Source organism: Heptranchias perlo, chromosome 9 (genome assembly GCF_035084215.1).
Source record: "Heptranchias perlo isolate sHepPer1 chromosome 9, sHepPer1.hap1, whole genome shotgun sequence".
In the NCBI taxonomy this organism is placed as follows: domain Eukaryota; kingdom Metazoa; phylum Chordata; class Chondrichthyes; order Hexanchiformes; family Hexanchidae; genus Heptranchias; species Heptranchias perlo.
The window spans coordinates 16674752-16692274 of NC_090333.1; the positions used below are offsets into that span (position 1 = coordinate 16674752).

The window sequence follows — 17523 nt, forward strand, 5'->3', positions numbered from 1 at the left end:
GGGATGTTCGCTGATGATTGCACAGTGTTCAGTTCCATTCGCAGCCCCTCAGATAATGAAGCAGTCTGAGCCCGCATGCAGCAAGACCTGGACACATCCAGGCTTGGGCTCATAAGTGGCAAGTAACATTCGCGCCAGACAAGTGCCAGGCAATGACCATCTCCAACAAGAGAGAGTCTAACCACCTCCCCTTGACATTCAACGGCAATACCATCGCCAAATCCCCCACCATCAACATTCTGGGGGTCACCATTGACCAGAAACTTAACTGGACCAGCCATATAAATACTGTGACTACAAGAGCAGGTCAGAGGCTGGATATTCTGCGGCGAGTGACTCACCTCCAGACTCCCCAAGCCTTTCCACCATTTACAAGGCACAAGTCAGGAGTGTGATTGAATACTCTCCACTTGTCTGGATGAGTGCAGCTCCAACAGCACTCAAGAAGCTCGACACCATCCAGGACAAAGCAGCCTGCTTGATTGGCACCCCATGCACCACCCTAAACATTCACTCCCTTCACCACCAACTGACTGTTGCTTCAGTGTGTACCATCCACAGGACGCGCTGCAGCAACTCGCCAAGGTTTCTTTGACAGCACCTCACAAACCCACGACCTCTACCACCCAGAAGGACAAGGGCAGCAGGAAACAACACCACCTGCACGTTCCCCTCCAAGTCACACACTATCCTGACTTGGAAATATATCGCCGTTCCTTCATCATCGCTGGGTCAAAATCCTGGAACTCCCTTCCTAACAGCACTGTGGGAGAACCTTCACCATGTGGACTGCAGCGGTTCAAGAAGGTGGCTCACCACCACCTCCTCGAGGTCAATTAGGGATGGGAAAATAAATGCTGGCCTCGCCAGCGACACCCACATTCCATGAACAAATTTTTAAAAATGTTCCCTTCGGTGGTCTGGGTGCTTGTGGCATTGGGGGACTCGCTGTCTGTGAACTTTGGGTTGGATGCAAGTCCTCCAATCACGTGACACGACCGGGATAACATCTTTTTAGGTGTTCAGCTGCAAGCATTTGAGGGAGGAGAAAGAGAACCTGTGATTGTAGTGGGGAGGGAAGAAACAGATGCACACAGATGCACACGTACATTCTGGGGGGCAGGGAGGGTTGGTGGGGTGTGGTCGTGGTGTGGTGGGGGGTAGACCATGTTGCTGGTAAGCAGTGGCAAAGGAAGAGATTATAGCTCTTGTGTGTGGAGAGGGGGAGGAGGATATATTTACATTTTATTTTCCCCCTGACTGTTACCATGTTTGTCAGCCAGTAAGAGGAGGGCAGGCCCACAACATGCAGCTAGGTACAGGACTAGCATCAGAAATGGGGAAGGGAGGTGGGGTATGGTGGGGGGGGGGGGGGAATGTCACAGCTCTGGGAGGAAACCTTAGCCCCCATCTCAAACAGGTCAAAGAGCTGCTGGGATTTGAGCTGCACAGCACAACCCAGGCACAGTGTGAACAGGAAGGGGTGATTTCATAGAATATTACAGCACAGAAGGAGGCCATTCGGCCTGTCGAGCCCATGCCAGTTCACTGCAAGAGCAATCTAGTTAGTCCCACTCCCCTGCACTTTCCCCGTAGCCCGACAAATTTTTTCGCTTCAAATACTTATCCAATTCCCTTTTGAAAGCCACGATTGAATCTGCCTCCACCACCCTTTCAGGCAGTGCATTCCAGATTATAACCACTCACTGCATAAAAAAAAAAAATTCTCATGTCCCCTTTGGACCTTTTCCCGATCACCTTAAATCTGTCTCTGGTTCTGGACCCTTCAGCCAATGGGAACAGTTTCCATCTATCTACTCTGTCTAGACCCCTAATGATTTTGTGCACATCTATCAAATACAGCAAAGGCTATGGGCCCCGACAATATCCCGGCGGTAATGCTGAAGACTTGTGCTCCAGAACTAGCTGCGCCTCTAGCCAAGCTGTTCCAGTACAGCAACAACACTGGCATCTACCCGACAATGTGGAAAATTGCCCAGGTATGTCCTGTCCACAAAAAGCAGGACAAATCCAATCCGGCCAATTACCGCCCCATCAGTCTACTCTCAATCATCAGCAAAGCGATGGAAGGTGTCATTGACAGTGCTATCAAGCGGCACTTATTCACCAATAACCTGCTCACCGATGCTCAGTTTGGGTTCCGCCAGGACCATTCAGCTCCAGACCTCATTACAGCCTTGGTCCAAACATGGACAAAAGAGCTGAATTCCAGAGGTGAGGTGAGAGTGACTGCCCTGGACATTAAGGCAGCATTTGACAGAGTGTGGCACCAAGGAGCCCTAGTAAAATTGAAGTCAATGGGAATCAGGGGGAAAACTATCCAGTGGCTGGAGTCATACCTAGCACAAAGGAAGATGGTAGTGGTTGTTGGAGGCCAATCATCTCAGCCCCAGGACATTGCTGCAGGAGTTACTCAGGGCAGTGTCCTAGGCCCAACCATCTTCAGCTGCTTCATCAATGACCTTCCCTCCATCATAAGGTCAGAAATGGGGATGTTCGCTGATGATTGCACAGTGTTCAGTTCCATTCGCAACCCCTCAAATAATGAAGCAGTCCTTGCCCGCATGCAGCAAGACCTGGACAACATCCAGGCTTGGGCTCATAAGTGGCAAGTAACATTCACACCCAGATAAGTGCCAGGCAATGACCATCTCCAACAAGAGAGAGTCTAACCACCTCCCCTTGACGTTCAACGGAATTACCATCGCCAAATCCCCCACCATCAACATCCTGGGGGTCACCATTGACCAGAAACTTAACTGGACCAGCCATATAAATACTGTGGCTACAAGAGCAGTCAGAGGCTGGGTATTCTGCGTCGAGTGACTCACCTCCTGACTCCCCAAAGCCTTTCCATCATCTACAAGACACAAGTCAGGAGTGTGATGGAATACTCTCCACTTGCTTGGATGAGTGCAGCTCCAACAACACTCAAGAAGCTCGACACCATCCAGGACAAAGCAGCCCGCTTGATTGGCACCCCATCCACCACCCTAACCATTCATTCCCTTCACCACCGGCGCACAGTGGCTGCAGTGTGTACCATCCACAGGATGCACTGCAGCAACTCGCCAAGGCTGCTTCGACAGCACCTCCCAAACCGCGACCTCTACCACCTAGAAGGACAAGAGCAGCAGGCACATGGGAACACCACCACCTGCACGTTCCCCTCCAAGTCACACACCATCCCAACTTGGAAATATATCGCCGTTCATTCATCGTCGCTGGGTCAAAATGCTGGAACTCCCTTCCTAACAGCACTGTGGGAGAACCGTCACCACACGAACTGCAGTGGTTCAAGAAGGCAGCTCACCACCACCTTCTCAAGGGCAGTTAGGGATGGGCAATAAATGCTGGCCTGGCCAGCGACGCCCACATCCCATGAACGAATAATAATAATAAAAATCTGCTCTAGGGAGAACAACCCCAGCTTCTCCAGTCTTTCCACGTAACTGAAGTGCCTCATCCCTGGAACTGTTTTAAGAAATCTTTTCTGCACCCTCTCTAAGGCCTTCATCCTTCCTAAAGTGTGATGCCCAGGATTGGACACAGTAATCCAATTTTGGCCGATGCAGTGTATTATTAAGGTTCAACATAATATCCTCGCATTTGTACTCTGCCTCTATTTATGAAGCCCAGGATCCCATGCGCTTTCTTAACTGCTTTCATAACCTGTCCTGCCACCTTCAACGACCTGTGTACATATACCCCAAGGTATCTCTGTTCCTGTACCCCCTTTTAGAATGGTAGCATTTAGTTTATATTGCCTCTCTTCATTCTTCCGACCAAAATGTATCACTTTCCTTAATTAATCCCCACTTGTCCAAGTGACTGTTAATTTTGTCCTGGATTATTGTTTCTAAAAGTTTCCCCACCATTGAGGTTAAACTGACTGGCCTGTAGTTGCTGGGTTTATCCTTACACCCTTTTTTGAACAAGGATGTAACATTTGCAATTCTCCGGTCCTCTAACACCCCCTCCCCCCTCCATCTAAGGATGTTTGGAAGATTATGGCCAGCACCTCTGCAATTTCCATCCTTTCTTCCCTCAGCAACCTAGGATGTATCCCATCTGGACCGGGTGACTTATCTACTTTAAGTACAGCTAGCCTTTCCAGTACCTCCTCTTCATCAATTTTTAGTCCATCCAGTATCTCATCTACTTCTTCTGTTACTGTGACTGTGGCAACATTTTCTTCCTTGGTAAAGACAAATGCAAAGTACTCATTTAATACCTCGGCCATGCCCTCTGCCTCTATGAGTAGGTGTCCTTTTTGGCCCCACCCCTCCTCTTACTACCTGTTTACTATTTATATGCCTATAGAAGACTTTTGTATTCCCTTTTATGTTGGCCGCCAGTCTATTCTCATACTCTCTCTTTGTCCCTCTTATTTCATTTTTCACTTCCCCTCTGAACTTTCTATATTCAGCCTGGTTCTCACTTGTATTATCAACCTGACATCTGTCATACGCCCCCTTTTTCTGCTTCATCTTACTCTCTATCTCTTTTGTCATCCAGGGAGCTCTGGCTTTGATTGCCCTACCTTTCTCCCTCATGGGAATGTACCTGGACTGTACCCGAACCAGCTCTTTAAAGGCCGCCCATTGCTCGATTACAGTTTTATCTGCCAATCTTTGATTCCAATTTACCCGGGCCATAGCTGTTCTCTAACCACTGAAATTGGCCCTCCTCCAATTAAGTATTTTTACACTAGATTGCTCCTTAACCTTTTCCATAACTAATCTAAACATTATGATACTATGATCACTGTTCCCTAAATGTTCCCCCACTGACACTTGCTCCACCTGACCCACCTCATTCCCCAGAACCAGATCCAGAAATGCCTCCTTCCTTGTTGGACCGGGAACGTACTAATCAAGAAAGTTCTCCTGAACACACTTCAGAAATTCCTCCCCCTCTTTGCCCTTTACACTATTACTATCCCAGTCTATATTTGGATAATTGAAGTCCCCCCATTATCACTGTTCTATGGTTCTTGCACCTCTCTGTAATTTCCATGCAAATTTGTTCCTTGATATCCTTCCCACTAGTTGGTAGCCTGTAGAATACACCCGGTAGTGTAATGGCACCTCTTTTTTAATTCTAACCAAATACATTCTGTCCTTGACCCCTCCAGGACATCCTCTCTCTCCAGCACTGCAATATTCTCCTCAATCAATACTGCCACCCACCCCCTCCTTTCATACCTTCCCTATCTTTCCTGAACACCTTGTATCCAGGAATATTCAGTACCCAATCCTGCCCTTTTTTGAGCCAGGTCTCCATTATCGCCACAACATCATATTCCCATGTGGCAATTTGCACCTGCAGCTCACCGACCATATTTACCACGCTTCATGAGTTTACACACGTTCACTGTAAACCTATCTTAGATCTCCTTGTATTCTCCCTTAGTCTTATCCCACCTAATACCGCACTATTTCTTACTCAACTGCTATGTCTCTCCCATTCTTTTGTGCACCTTGTTTCTCTTCTCCAATGCTACATTCTGGTGCCCATCCCCCTGCCAAATTAGTTTAAATTGGTTTGAGATTTTTTTTAAAATTGTGCTCAAAGGAGAAGGTGCTTCAACCTTGAGTACTAAAACTTGACTCTTTATTCACCAGCAGTGCTAAGGGTCCTCACTAGTGCTTAGTGAAACTTATCCACTTCCCTGCTCTTTCCCCATAGCCCTGCAAATTTTTCCCCTTCAAGTATTTATCCAAGTCCATTTTGAAAGCTATTCTTGAATTTGCTTCCACCACACTTTGAGGCAGTGCATTCCAGATCACAGCAACATTTTTCTTCCTTGTGTTGCCTAATTCTTTTGCCAGTTACTGTAAATCTATGTCTTCTGGTTACCGACCCTTCAGCCACTGGAAACAGAGTAATTAAGGAGAAACTATTAAAACTCTGAATGATTTTGAGTATCTCTATCAAATCTCCCCTTAACGTTCTCTGCTCTAAGGAAAGCAACACCAGCTTTTCTAGTCGATCTACATAACTGAAATCCCTCATCCCTGGTACCATTCTAGTAAATCTCCTCTGCACCCTTTCTAAGATCTTGACATCCTCCCTAAAGTGTGGTGCCCAGAATTGAACACAATATTCTAGTTGGGGCCTGACCAGTGCTTTATAACGGTTTAGCATAACTGCCTTACTTCTGTACTCTGTGCCTCTACTTATGAAGCCAAGGATCCCGTATGCCTTTTTAACAGCCTTTTCAACTTGTCCTGCAAGGACTTGTGTATGTACACCCGCAGGTCTCTCTGTTCTTGCACCCCCTTTAAAATTGTACCATTTAGTTTATATTGCCTCTCCCCATTCTTCCTACCAAAATGAATCACTTCACACTTCTCTGCATTAAATTTCATCTGCCATGTGTTTGCCCTTTTCACCAGTCTGTCTATGTCCTCCTGAAGTTTGTTACTATCTTCCTCACTGTTTACTACATTTTGGGTTGCGTGTCATCTGCAAATTTGAAATTATGCCCTTTAGAGCCAGGTCATTAATATGTATCAAAAAGAGCGGTGGTCCGAACACCGACCCCTGGTGGACACCATTGCATACTTCCCTCCAGTCTGAAAAACAGCTGTTCACCATTACTCTCTGCTTTCAGTCCCATTGCCAATTTCGTATCCACGCAGCCACTGCCCCTTTAATCCTATGGGCTTCAGTTTTGCTAACAAGTCTATTATGTGGTACTTTATCAAATGCCTTTTGAAAGTCCATATACACAACATCAACCACACCACCCTCATCAACCCTCTCCATTACTTCATCAAAGAACTCAATCAAGTTCTTGTTTTTCATTCCACTTTGCCTTTTCCCTCTTGAATTCCCACCCTTAGCATCTCCGCTTTGCTACCTACCTCCCTCCCTTGCAAGACCTACTTAAGATGCTCCTCTTTGACTGCTTTTGCCACCTCATGTCCCGATTCCTCTTTCATTCTTCCCACATCCCTGGTTTAGTGTCCACAAACTATCCCACTGCTCTCTGCCATCTCTTTCTATGTAATGAGTGCTATAGAAATGTAAGTTGTTAAGTGATCTGTACCCTTTCACTAAACTACTGTGAAATCTGCTGCAACCTATAATCTGGCAGAGGTTCACTAATGTCCTTTAGGGAAGGAAACCTGCCGCCCTTATCTGGTCTGGCCTATATGTGACTCCAGACCCACAGCAATGTGGTTGATTCTTAATTGCCCTCTGAAATGGCCGAGCAAGCCACTCAGTTGTAAAATCTCGCTAAAAAAAGTCATAAGAATAAAACCGGACGGACCACCCGGCATTGCACCATTAGGCACTGGACACAACAAAGGCAAACCAAGCCCAGTCAACCCTGCAAAGTCCTCCTCATGAACATCTGGGGACTTGTGCCAAATTTGGGAGAGCTGTCCCACAGACTAGTCAAGCAACGGCCTGACATAGCCATACTCACAGAATCATACCTTTCAGCCAATGTCCAAGACTCTTCCGTCACCATCCCTGGGTATGTCTTGTCCCACCAGAGGTGGCGGTACAGTGATATACAGTCAGGAGGGAGTGGCCCTGTGAGTCCTCAACATTGTCTCTGGACCCCATGAAATCTCATGGCATCAGGTCAAACATGGGCAAGGAAACCTCCTGCTGATTACCACCTACTGCCCTCCCTCGGCTGATGAATCAGTCCTCCTCCATGTTGAACACCACTTGGAGGAAGCAGTGAGGGTAGAAGGGCACAGAATGTGCTCTGGGTGGGGGACTTTAATGTCCATCACCGAGTGGCTCGGTAGCACCACTACTGACCGAGCTGGCCGAGTCCTGAAGGACATAGCTGCCAGACTGGGCCTGCGGCAGATGATGAGCAAACCAACATGAGGGAAAAACTTACTTGACCTCGTCCTCATCAATTTACCAAATGCATCTGTCCATGACCGTATTGGTAGGAGTGACCATCGCACAATCCTCGTGGAGACGAAGTCCTGTCTTCGCACTGAGGACACCATCCAACGTGTTGTGTGGCACAACCACCGTGCTAAATGGGATAGATTCAGAACAGATCTAGCAGCTCAAAACTGGGCACCCATGAGGCGCTGCGCGCCATCAGCAATCCTGACCATCCTGCAGCCATGTCTCAGTAATAGCTATCATGTCATACCCTCCAATTTGAATTTGAACCTGTAGTTCATTTAATTTATTCCTTGTACTCCGTGCATTTGTATATAGAACTCTTAGTTGGGCCACACACCCTAACCTGACCTTCAGCTTTGATGCTGAGTTAATCGCCTTACGCCTTCTAGTTTTTACTTTATCTGTCGTGCCTAAAGTACACTTTCTTTCTGCTGTTCTACGCTTTTCCCTTTCACTTGTTCTTGAACGACTCTGTACTATTTGTATTGTAAATTTCCCCTGGGTCTTCCCCTCTCTTGCTGCGCTCAACTTTACTCCCTTCTGACTCCCCGCTCAGGTTCCCATACCCCCACCACTCTAGTTTAAACCTTCCCCAACAGCACTAGCAAACACCCCCACAAGGACATTGGTCCCGGTCCTGCTCGGGTGTAGCCTGTCCCGCTTGTACAGGTCCCACCTTCCCCAGAACCAGTCCCAATCTCCCAGGAATCTAAATCCCTCCCTCCTACACCATCCCTGCAGCCACACATTCATCCAGTCTATTCTCGTGTTCCTATACTCACTAGCACATGGCACTGGTAGTAATCCTGAGATCACTACCTTTGAAGTGCTGCTTTTTAATTTATCTCCTAACTCCTTAAAGTCACCTTGCAGGACCTCATCCCTTTTTTTTACCTATGTCATTGGTACCAATATGGACCATGACTACTGGCTGTTCACCCTCCCCCTCCAGAATGCCTTGCAGCCGCTCCGTGACATCCTTGACCCTAGCACCAGGGAGGCAACATACCATCCTGGAGTCACGTTTGCGGCCGCAGAAATGCCTATCTGTTCCCCTTACAATGGAATCCCCTATCACTATAGCCCTGCCACTCTTCTTCCTCCCCTCCTGTGCAGCAGAGCCACCCGTGGTGCCCCGAACCTGGCTCTTGCTGCTTTCCCCTGATAAGCCATCTCCCCCAACAGTATCCAAAGCAGAATATCTGTTTGAGAGGGAGATGGCCCCAGGGGACTCCTGCTCTACCTGCCTAGTCCTTTTACTCTGCCTGGCGGTCACCCATTTCCTTTCTGCCTGCGTATTCTTTATCTGCGGTGTGACCACCTCACTGAACGTGCTATCCACGATAGTCTCAGCATCGCGGATGCTCCACAGTGAATCCACCCGCAGCTCCAGCTCCGAAAGACGGTTAGCCAGTAGCTGCAGCTGGACACACTTCCTGCACACATGGTCGCCAGGGACACTGGTAGTGTCCATGACCTCCCACATAGTGCAGGAGGAGCATATCACGGGTGCGAGCTGTGCTGCCATGACTTGCCTTAGACTCTCAGACTCTCCTCCCGCTCTAGGCCTCCCCTTTTATACTGTGCTCACCTCTCTGACTCTCCTGCCTCACCTGTGATGTCACACAGTAGTTGTCTCTTGGTGCAGGTCTGCTGCTGCTTTTATTCCACAATCTCAGTCTTCTACTCTCAGGTCCACTGCCGCTCTGCGGGAAAAGCAAGGCAAAGCAGCACCTCCTTCCCCCACTTCACCGAACTCCCACACTTACCGAACTCTCAGCACACTGTGTATCCGCAGACTGTGCAGTTCGCACTGACAGGCCCCGGTATTTCTACAGTTGAGACTCAGATGAGTCAGGCCTGCCCCACCTTCAAGTACCAGTTGAATCTAGCTGACCAGTTAACTTGCTACAGCAGCTCTCTGCTGAAGCCTGACAGAAACTTAAAAATTTAAACTTTTAAATTGACCTTAAACAGTTGAAGCAATATGCACTAGATTTAAAGAGATTAACCCTTAAACTCCCACACTTACCGAACTCTCAGCACACTGTGTATCCGCACACTGTGTATCAAGAAACGGCTGAGTGCACTGGATACAGCAAAGGCTATGGGCCCCGACAACATCCCAGCTGTAGTGCTTAAGACTTGTGCTCCAGAACTAGCTGCGCCTCTAGCCAATCTGTTCCAGTACAGCTACAACACTGGCATCTACCCGACAATGTGGAAAATTGCCCAGGTATGTCCTGTCCACAAAAAGCAGGACAAATCCAATCCGGCCAATTACCACCCCATCAGTCTACTCTCAATCATCAGCAAAGTGATGGAAGGTGTCATCGACAGTGCTATTAAGTGGCACTTACTCACCAATAATCTGCTCACCGATGCTCAGTTTGGGTTCCGCCAGGACCACGCGGCTCCAAACCTCATTACAGCCTTGGTCCAAACATGAACAAAAGAGCTGAATTCCAGAGGTGAGGTGAGAGTGACTGCCCTTGCTTGACATCAAGGCAGCATTTGACCGAGTGTGACACCAAGGAGCCCTAGTAAAATTGAAGTCAGTGGGAATCAGGGGGAAAACTCTCCAGTGGCTGGAGTCATACCTAGCACAAAGGGAGATGGTAGTGGTTGTTGGAGGCCAATCATCTCAGCCCCGGGACATTGCTGCAGGAATTCCTCAGGGCAGTGTCCTAGGCCCAACCATCTTCAGCTGCTTCATCAATGACCTTCCCTCCATCATAAGGTCAGAAAAAGGGATGTTTGCTGATGATTGCACGGTATTCAGCTCCATTCGCAACCCCTCAAATAATGAAGCAGTCCGAGCCCGCATGCAGCAAGACGTGGACAACATCCAGGCTTGGGCTCATAAGTGGCAAGTAACTTTCGCACCAGACAAGTGCCAGGCAATGACCATCTCCAACAAGAGAGAGTCTAACCACCTCCCCATAACATTCAATGGCATTACCATTGCCGAATCCCCCACCATCAACATCCTTGGGGGTCACCATTGACTAGAAACTTAACTGGACCAGCCATATAAATACTGTGGCTACAAGAGCAGGTCAGAGGCTGGGTATTCTGCGACGAGTGATTCGCCTCCTGACACCCCAAAGCCTTTCCACCATCTACAAGGCACAAGTCAGGAGTGTGATTGAATGCTCTCCACTTGTCTGGATGAGTGCAGCTCCAACAACACTCAAGAAGCTTGACACCATCCAGGACAAAGCAGCCCGCTTGATTGGCACCCCATCCACCACCCTAAACATTCACTCCCTTCACCACCGGCGCACTGTGGCTGCAGTGTGTACCATCCACAGGATGCACTGCAGCAACTCGCCAAGGCATCACGACAGCATCTTCCAAACCTGTGACCTCTACCACCTAGAAGGACAAGAGCAGCAGGCACATGGGAACAACACCACCTGCAAGTTCCCGTCCAAGTCACACACCATCCTGACTTGGAAATATATCGCCGTTCCTTCATCGTCGCTGGGTCAAAATCCTGGAACTCCCTACCTAACGGCACTGTGGGAGAACCTTCACCACACGGACTGCAGCAGTTCAAGAAGGCGGCTCACCACCACCTTCTCGAGGGCAATTAGGGATGGGCAATAAATGCCGGCCTCGCCAGTGACGCCCACATCCCATGAACGAATTTTTAAAAAAAGATGTGGTGGGCTGCGATTTGACTCCCAGTTAGATGGGTTATCCATCCATTTTAAATTCTATTATGTTGGAAGAATTACCCATTGTATTGGAGAAGAAGCAAGATATTTTACCACAAGTAAGCTGTAATAGTTATTCTTTCAATCTATGGACACCAATTTACACCCTTCTGATCTTCGCTTTCATATTGAAGAAGGAATTCCTGTGATCCATTTTAAAAAAAAACATTTGGTTTGTTCCTTTGCGTTACCTCTGCACCGTTCTATGACACGAGAAGCGGATGACCTGTTTCCAGCCGCCTTCCTGTGCCAGTGCAGTTCTCTGAGGTGTGCAAAAGAATCATGGGTTGATCATCCCAAAGATTAATTCCTTTCCATCCCATTACCCTCCCTGTACCATGCCCTTTTTGCTTCTGCTGATGGATTTAAAATTGTCAGGAATTTCTCTTGTGGGATAATGTGAGCTGAACCCTAATGTTGTACCACACCAAGCAAAAGCATAGAGGCATGCTGATGCACTGTGTCACTGCACTGCCCCAAGGGTTTTTTTTGCTGTGTTTGATTAAAAACATCTTTAACAAAGAAGAGTAGATGAAGGCAAGTTTATTTTTTTTAAAAAGTTGTTTAAGAAGTTCTTTTTCTTTTTTTGGTACATGTCCAACTTAATTCCTTGCCAAACAAAATTGTTAAGAGATGGTATAGGAAGACGAAAGTCACGTGTTGAGGTTGTGCAACATTTCTGTTTGTTTTCTTTTCTCTAAAGCAAAACTTCTCATGGGTTTAGAGGCTTTGGATCATTGCCCAAGGTATGTGGAGAACTGTTACACTGCTGTTGCTTTGAAGGCCATTTAGTTATTTTGAATCTTGATTTGGTTTCACAACACATACTGTGATATGGACTTTGAGGATATTTCAACCCTAGCACCAGAAGAAAATAGTGTTGGTGTTTTTGACCTATATATAAATTGATATTTGTGCATTATGCTCCAAATAATTAGTGGCACAATATATAAACCAAAACAATACATGCATTGCTGTGTATGTTGCACCAAAATCAGTACTAGCAAATATAATTTGTTCGCAATTGAGTCCCTGATGTATTTTTCACTGGCTGTCCATGCGCAGACCTGTTTGCCAAGGCTTAAAGAAAAAGTGGTCCTACCCAGATTCTTTGCCAGGAGAGGCAGTGTATGGCATGCCACTTTGTAGCCGTTTAGAAGAAAGTCATCTGCACTCTCTCACTTGGGGAGTTGGATTTAAGACATTTGGCTAGAACCTGCTGTCAAAATAATGGTGAGACTAATGGCGCTTGCCATTATTAATGTGTAAATGGTACAGCAACTTCAGGCGAGGAAGTGAACTGCGAATATCCAAAAGTGGCTGAGTTGCGACGCTCCATCGTTAGCGTCACGAAAACGGCATCTTGCCCTTAGCTTCCCCATTTTTAGGAATTTGCTGTATTTTGACACTAATTTCCCATTAAACTTGCCACAGAAAGTTAAATCGTGTAATTACAAGCGTAAGTACCCTTTTAATGACGTGATGAGTGTTAATGACTACCAATTAACCTCTCTGGCACAGAAAATTAACTATTACAAGTGTAGAGTCATCTTCAGGTTTTGAATTTTTGGGGGAGATTTTAAAAATGTCAAATTTTACATTTAAACATTTTTTTTTCTTTCTTATCCTTTCTGTCACTTTCTTTCACCTTTTTTAATCCAATCTTTCTTTTCCCCTCTATTGCCTACTGTGCCTGATTTGACATCGAATTCACTCCCTTTAATTTACCATCCTTCTCAGCCCTTCCTTTGTTTATTTCCCAATCCTTAAATCTCATTGGTTAAGGAGCGACCCTGTTGCCTGCCCTGTTCACTCGGGTCCCAGATATCCAGTTTCCCTCGCTGCGACGTTATCAGCTTGCACTTTCAGCAACTTTGCGGGCAAATTTTTGTTTTGAGCTGAATGGTGCAGGGGTAAGTCTAACTAGCAGCAGCGTGATCAGATGCCCTGCTATAGCAAATTCTGGCCCCTGATTAAGGCAGCAAAGAGAGAGATTAACTTTCGCCTGTCGGCGTTTGATGCTGCTACTTTACCCAAAATGGAAAAAGCTTTTCATTCTTCAGCACTCCCCTTGATAATCCCAGGGGGGGGAAAAATTGGAGCAGTTGATGGTAAAATGCTACAATTTAACTGCATTATTGCTTTCACTTTAGGGCATTCCTGCTTCAATTCATTTCAGCTCTGTAATGAGGGCTAGAATAAACTGACATTGAAATTCCCAGTAGTAAATGGCATGCCTGATAAGTTGGCTTTGCCAGCCAATTATTTTTCCAGTTGAATGCACTATTATTAGAACACATCAAACATTTAGATGCATTAACCTGTTGTTTTTATAACACTTCCTGGTTAAATGTGCCTGCTGTGTCTTTTAGCGTACTCTGTTAATGTCACAATGATTGAACTTCAGCTATAGTATTTACATTTTTTTAGCCACTATATTGGAAACTACAACTAATAAAACATTAGTTTAAAAGTGCATGCTACAACACAGTCCAGTTGCTATAACACTATTACTTTGGAATTTAAGCTAGATTATTCTGGAGAACTGCCTGTGTTTCAGGTTCCAATTGAGGGCCAGTTTGGCCATCCTGATCTGGGAGAGAGGGAAAATGGACATGGAAGGATCATTTTCTGCCTTGCCTATGCATAGCTTTTGCTGAGGCCAAGTGAAGGTTGTTACATGAGATCTATGAAATATATTACAGGCAAATGAGCGTAGGGCTAACTTGATGGGGAGGTGGGCAAGACTTATGGTGCTGGTACTCCGTTCATCTGCGAAGCTCTGGTTTTCTGTGTTCCTCACAGGAAAACCTGTAAAAGTGGAGATTCTGCAGTAACATTTACTCAGGGACCCATTTAACCCACAAGAAACAAAGTAACAGAACTAAATATTCTTGGAAAATATCATCGTTGTTCCTTATTTCTTGTTCCCCCTGGAAGTCTCCGATCAAGATGTTTAGAATGGTAAAGATACATTCTGTAGCAGGGCAAATGGGCTGATGGTGTACTAAACCTAGCTGAAGATAAAAAGGAAGATCATAAATTCTGAAATAAAAGCAGGAAAATCTGCATATGCACAGCAGGTCAGTCAGCATCTGAAAAAAAGGAAGATGGGTAAACATTTTGGGTGTGCCCCATCATCAGAGCTGGGTTATATCTGAAATGTTAACCTATCTTTGTCTTTGGATGCAAACTGACCTGTGTGTTTCCAGCATTTTCTGTTTCTACAAATGCTGGAAATGGGATACTATTCCATTTCACACACATCGGTATTGAACACTCATAGTTCAGGTATAGTAAATACAAAGTAAAGCACCCTCTACTTTGCTCCAAAAATATGCCTTGGCCCAAACTCAGAGAGTGACATTTTCCATTTCCTACATCAGTCATCCTGTGGCTGCTCTGTGTAAGATTGTCAAATTAGGAGTTGGTTTTAGGAATTAGCAACCCTAATGCAGTGTGGTGTGGGTTTCTGCCCACTAATTAGTGGGTTGAGATTAACCAATCTCATTTTACATTGGATTGTTATGGCTAACAGACAGAAGACTTTCATCCCATCAGTGTGGTTTAGATTTGATTTTAGTTCTTATATTATCCCTTTCATCATACCACAGGGACCATGTAGAACACAATTCTCTTCACGAAGAAGGTGCAGGATTATTGGGATCATGGGTTCAATAGTCCTTTTGAATATATACTTGTAATAGGCAGAGCAGTGTTGCCCAGCTGGAGTGCTTAACAGTCCTAAGGAACTCCTGGCCAAGAACTGATTCATATTCACTTTCATATATGGTAGGTAGAGCTCAAGTAATGAGCAGCCCTGGGATTTGAAGCTGCAGTGATCTGGTAGGGAAGCAGGCATTCCACTGGATTTGCCTTGAGCCGTAGTGTGATCATAGCACTAATGCTATTCAGTGGTGCACAAAGTTAATTCCCTTCCCATTAAGGAACAGTTTCCCTGTGAAAGATTGGGGACACTATAAATCAGAATTAATACAGTACAATCAACAGAATTTTATTAACTTATTTATATCTGGGCTTTCTGCTGTTTCCAATCTTTTTTAGTTAGTGACGGGAAAGCGTAACCGTTGATGTCTCATTGAGCTTCCTCTGCTATTCAAGACTATCCTCTTGAGCACTGTGACATAATTCTGCCCGCATAACAAGTCCACATCCTACTGCAGAATAAATGACTTTCAGCAACACTCTGCTACAAATTGTGCACCAAAGGCAAAACGAAACAATCACAGAAAATTGAAGTTATGGGTGTGTGTAGTGGGATGAAGTAAACAGCTCTTTCAGAGACCCTGGACATGTGCAATGGGCCAAATGGCCGCCTCCTGTGCTGTAAAATTGTATGATTGTACTGAGCTTTGAAAGAGCAATTCCGTTTCCCTGTCAAATTTGTGTCTGTGTTGTTATGTTGGTTTCTAACTGTTGATGTGCTGTGTTTTTTCAGGGAAATACCATGACTGCAACTTTGGAAAGCTTGTCAAAAGAGGCTTTCAATGTGCATCAAAATAATCAAATAAAGAATGATTCTGGTAAAGAAAATGAAGGTGGTTTCAAACTTTCAAGTAAGTTCATTGCAATACAGATAGACGGCGTTTGTTCCTCTTTCAAGTTTTCTGGGGCTTTTAAATTTACATTAAAGTAAAATACCAGTCTCCGGTTTATGGGCTGTGCAGAACTTTAAGGCTAAATATATCACTGTAATTTATCATTGGATGTGCTCAGCCTTGTGCAGCCAACAACCAGAACAAGTAAGTGGGTGAGAATCCAGGCAACCTGATGACTGTCATCAGTGGTTGGTCAGTGCCCCTTGACAATGAGGGCTATGTTGCTGCAGGATCAACTTATACTGTCGGTGGTCTCGTGCTAAATGTAGAAGCCTTTATGTATTGAATTGTTTCATCTAGTAGCCAATCTGAGAAATGGTGAAAAGTTACTTGCAACCAGGGTTGGGATGGAGATGGACTACACCATGAAATATGTGACGGTCTGTTTTTGACCACCGTTCATAGTCTGCAATGTGCAGACCAGTGTGCAACCTGCCAAAAGGCGGCAAAAACACAGCTCAACTTAACACACCACTGCACATTTTGGCTTATTGAAGCTACATTCCGCCTGAGACAAAACACCTGCTGTTCTCTCATAAAATGTATACACATTACTTTTCACACCAGACTTATTTTTCATCAGTTTACTTATTTCAAATGTTTTTAAGCTTCTACATATTATGTCAAGTGCTGTAGTACCTATATAAAGCAACTAAAACCACACTGTAACTTGTAAACACTGATTTTTTTTGTTTTACATTGCCCATTCTACAGATAGTAAATCTAAGAATATAAAGGTAAAAGGCTAAACCCATTACCTGAAAAGCGTTTGTGATGGACAGGTTATTCAAAAAAAAATCCGAGCGACATTTGCAAGTATGCAACCTGTAAAGTGTTAACAATGGTTTAATCTCATCTGTTGCTATTGGATAAAATTAGTGAGTTCTTGGCTCAGCTATTAGATGGAACATTGTAATTGTCACATTTAGATTAAACATACAGAATTACACCTCCACATTGATGGTTGTTGTATAATCTGCAGTCCAAACTGTCTTGCCTTCCGAACTGAAAGTTAACCTGTCCCGATGGGGTATACCTGAGGAGCCTAAAAAGTGGTTTGGGGAAGTGAGCAGCCTTGCAACAGGCGGTAGTTAATGTCTGCTGGCCAAAGCACCCGGCTGCTGATTGCATTGTGCTGCCTGATGGATTCATCTATGGACATTGGCTGAATTTTACCAGTTTGAGGGTAGACTGTTGCATAGGACATTATGTGAAATTAGTGCATTACATTTCTAACTGCACTTTTCTCCCAATTTGTCATTCACCAA

The 17523-nt window shown here is 45.4% G+C and overlaps 1 protein-coding gene across 1 annotated transcript in view; it reads left to right on the top strand.

Annotated features, from left to right (window-relative positions):
- The window catches only part of cdc7 (cell division cycle 7 homolog (S. cerevisiae)), a 69811-nt gene that overhangs the window by 3986 nt on the left and 48302 nt on the right, over window positions 1-17523 (top strand). Inside the window, exon 2 of the mRNA XM_067989912.1 lies at window positions 16096-16213. Coding sequence (XP_067846013.1) covers window positions 16105-16213 — 109 coding nt within the window. The 5' untranslated portion in view covers window positions 16096-16104. The remainder of the gene's footprint in view (window positions 1-16095; window positions 16214-17523) is intronic.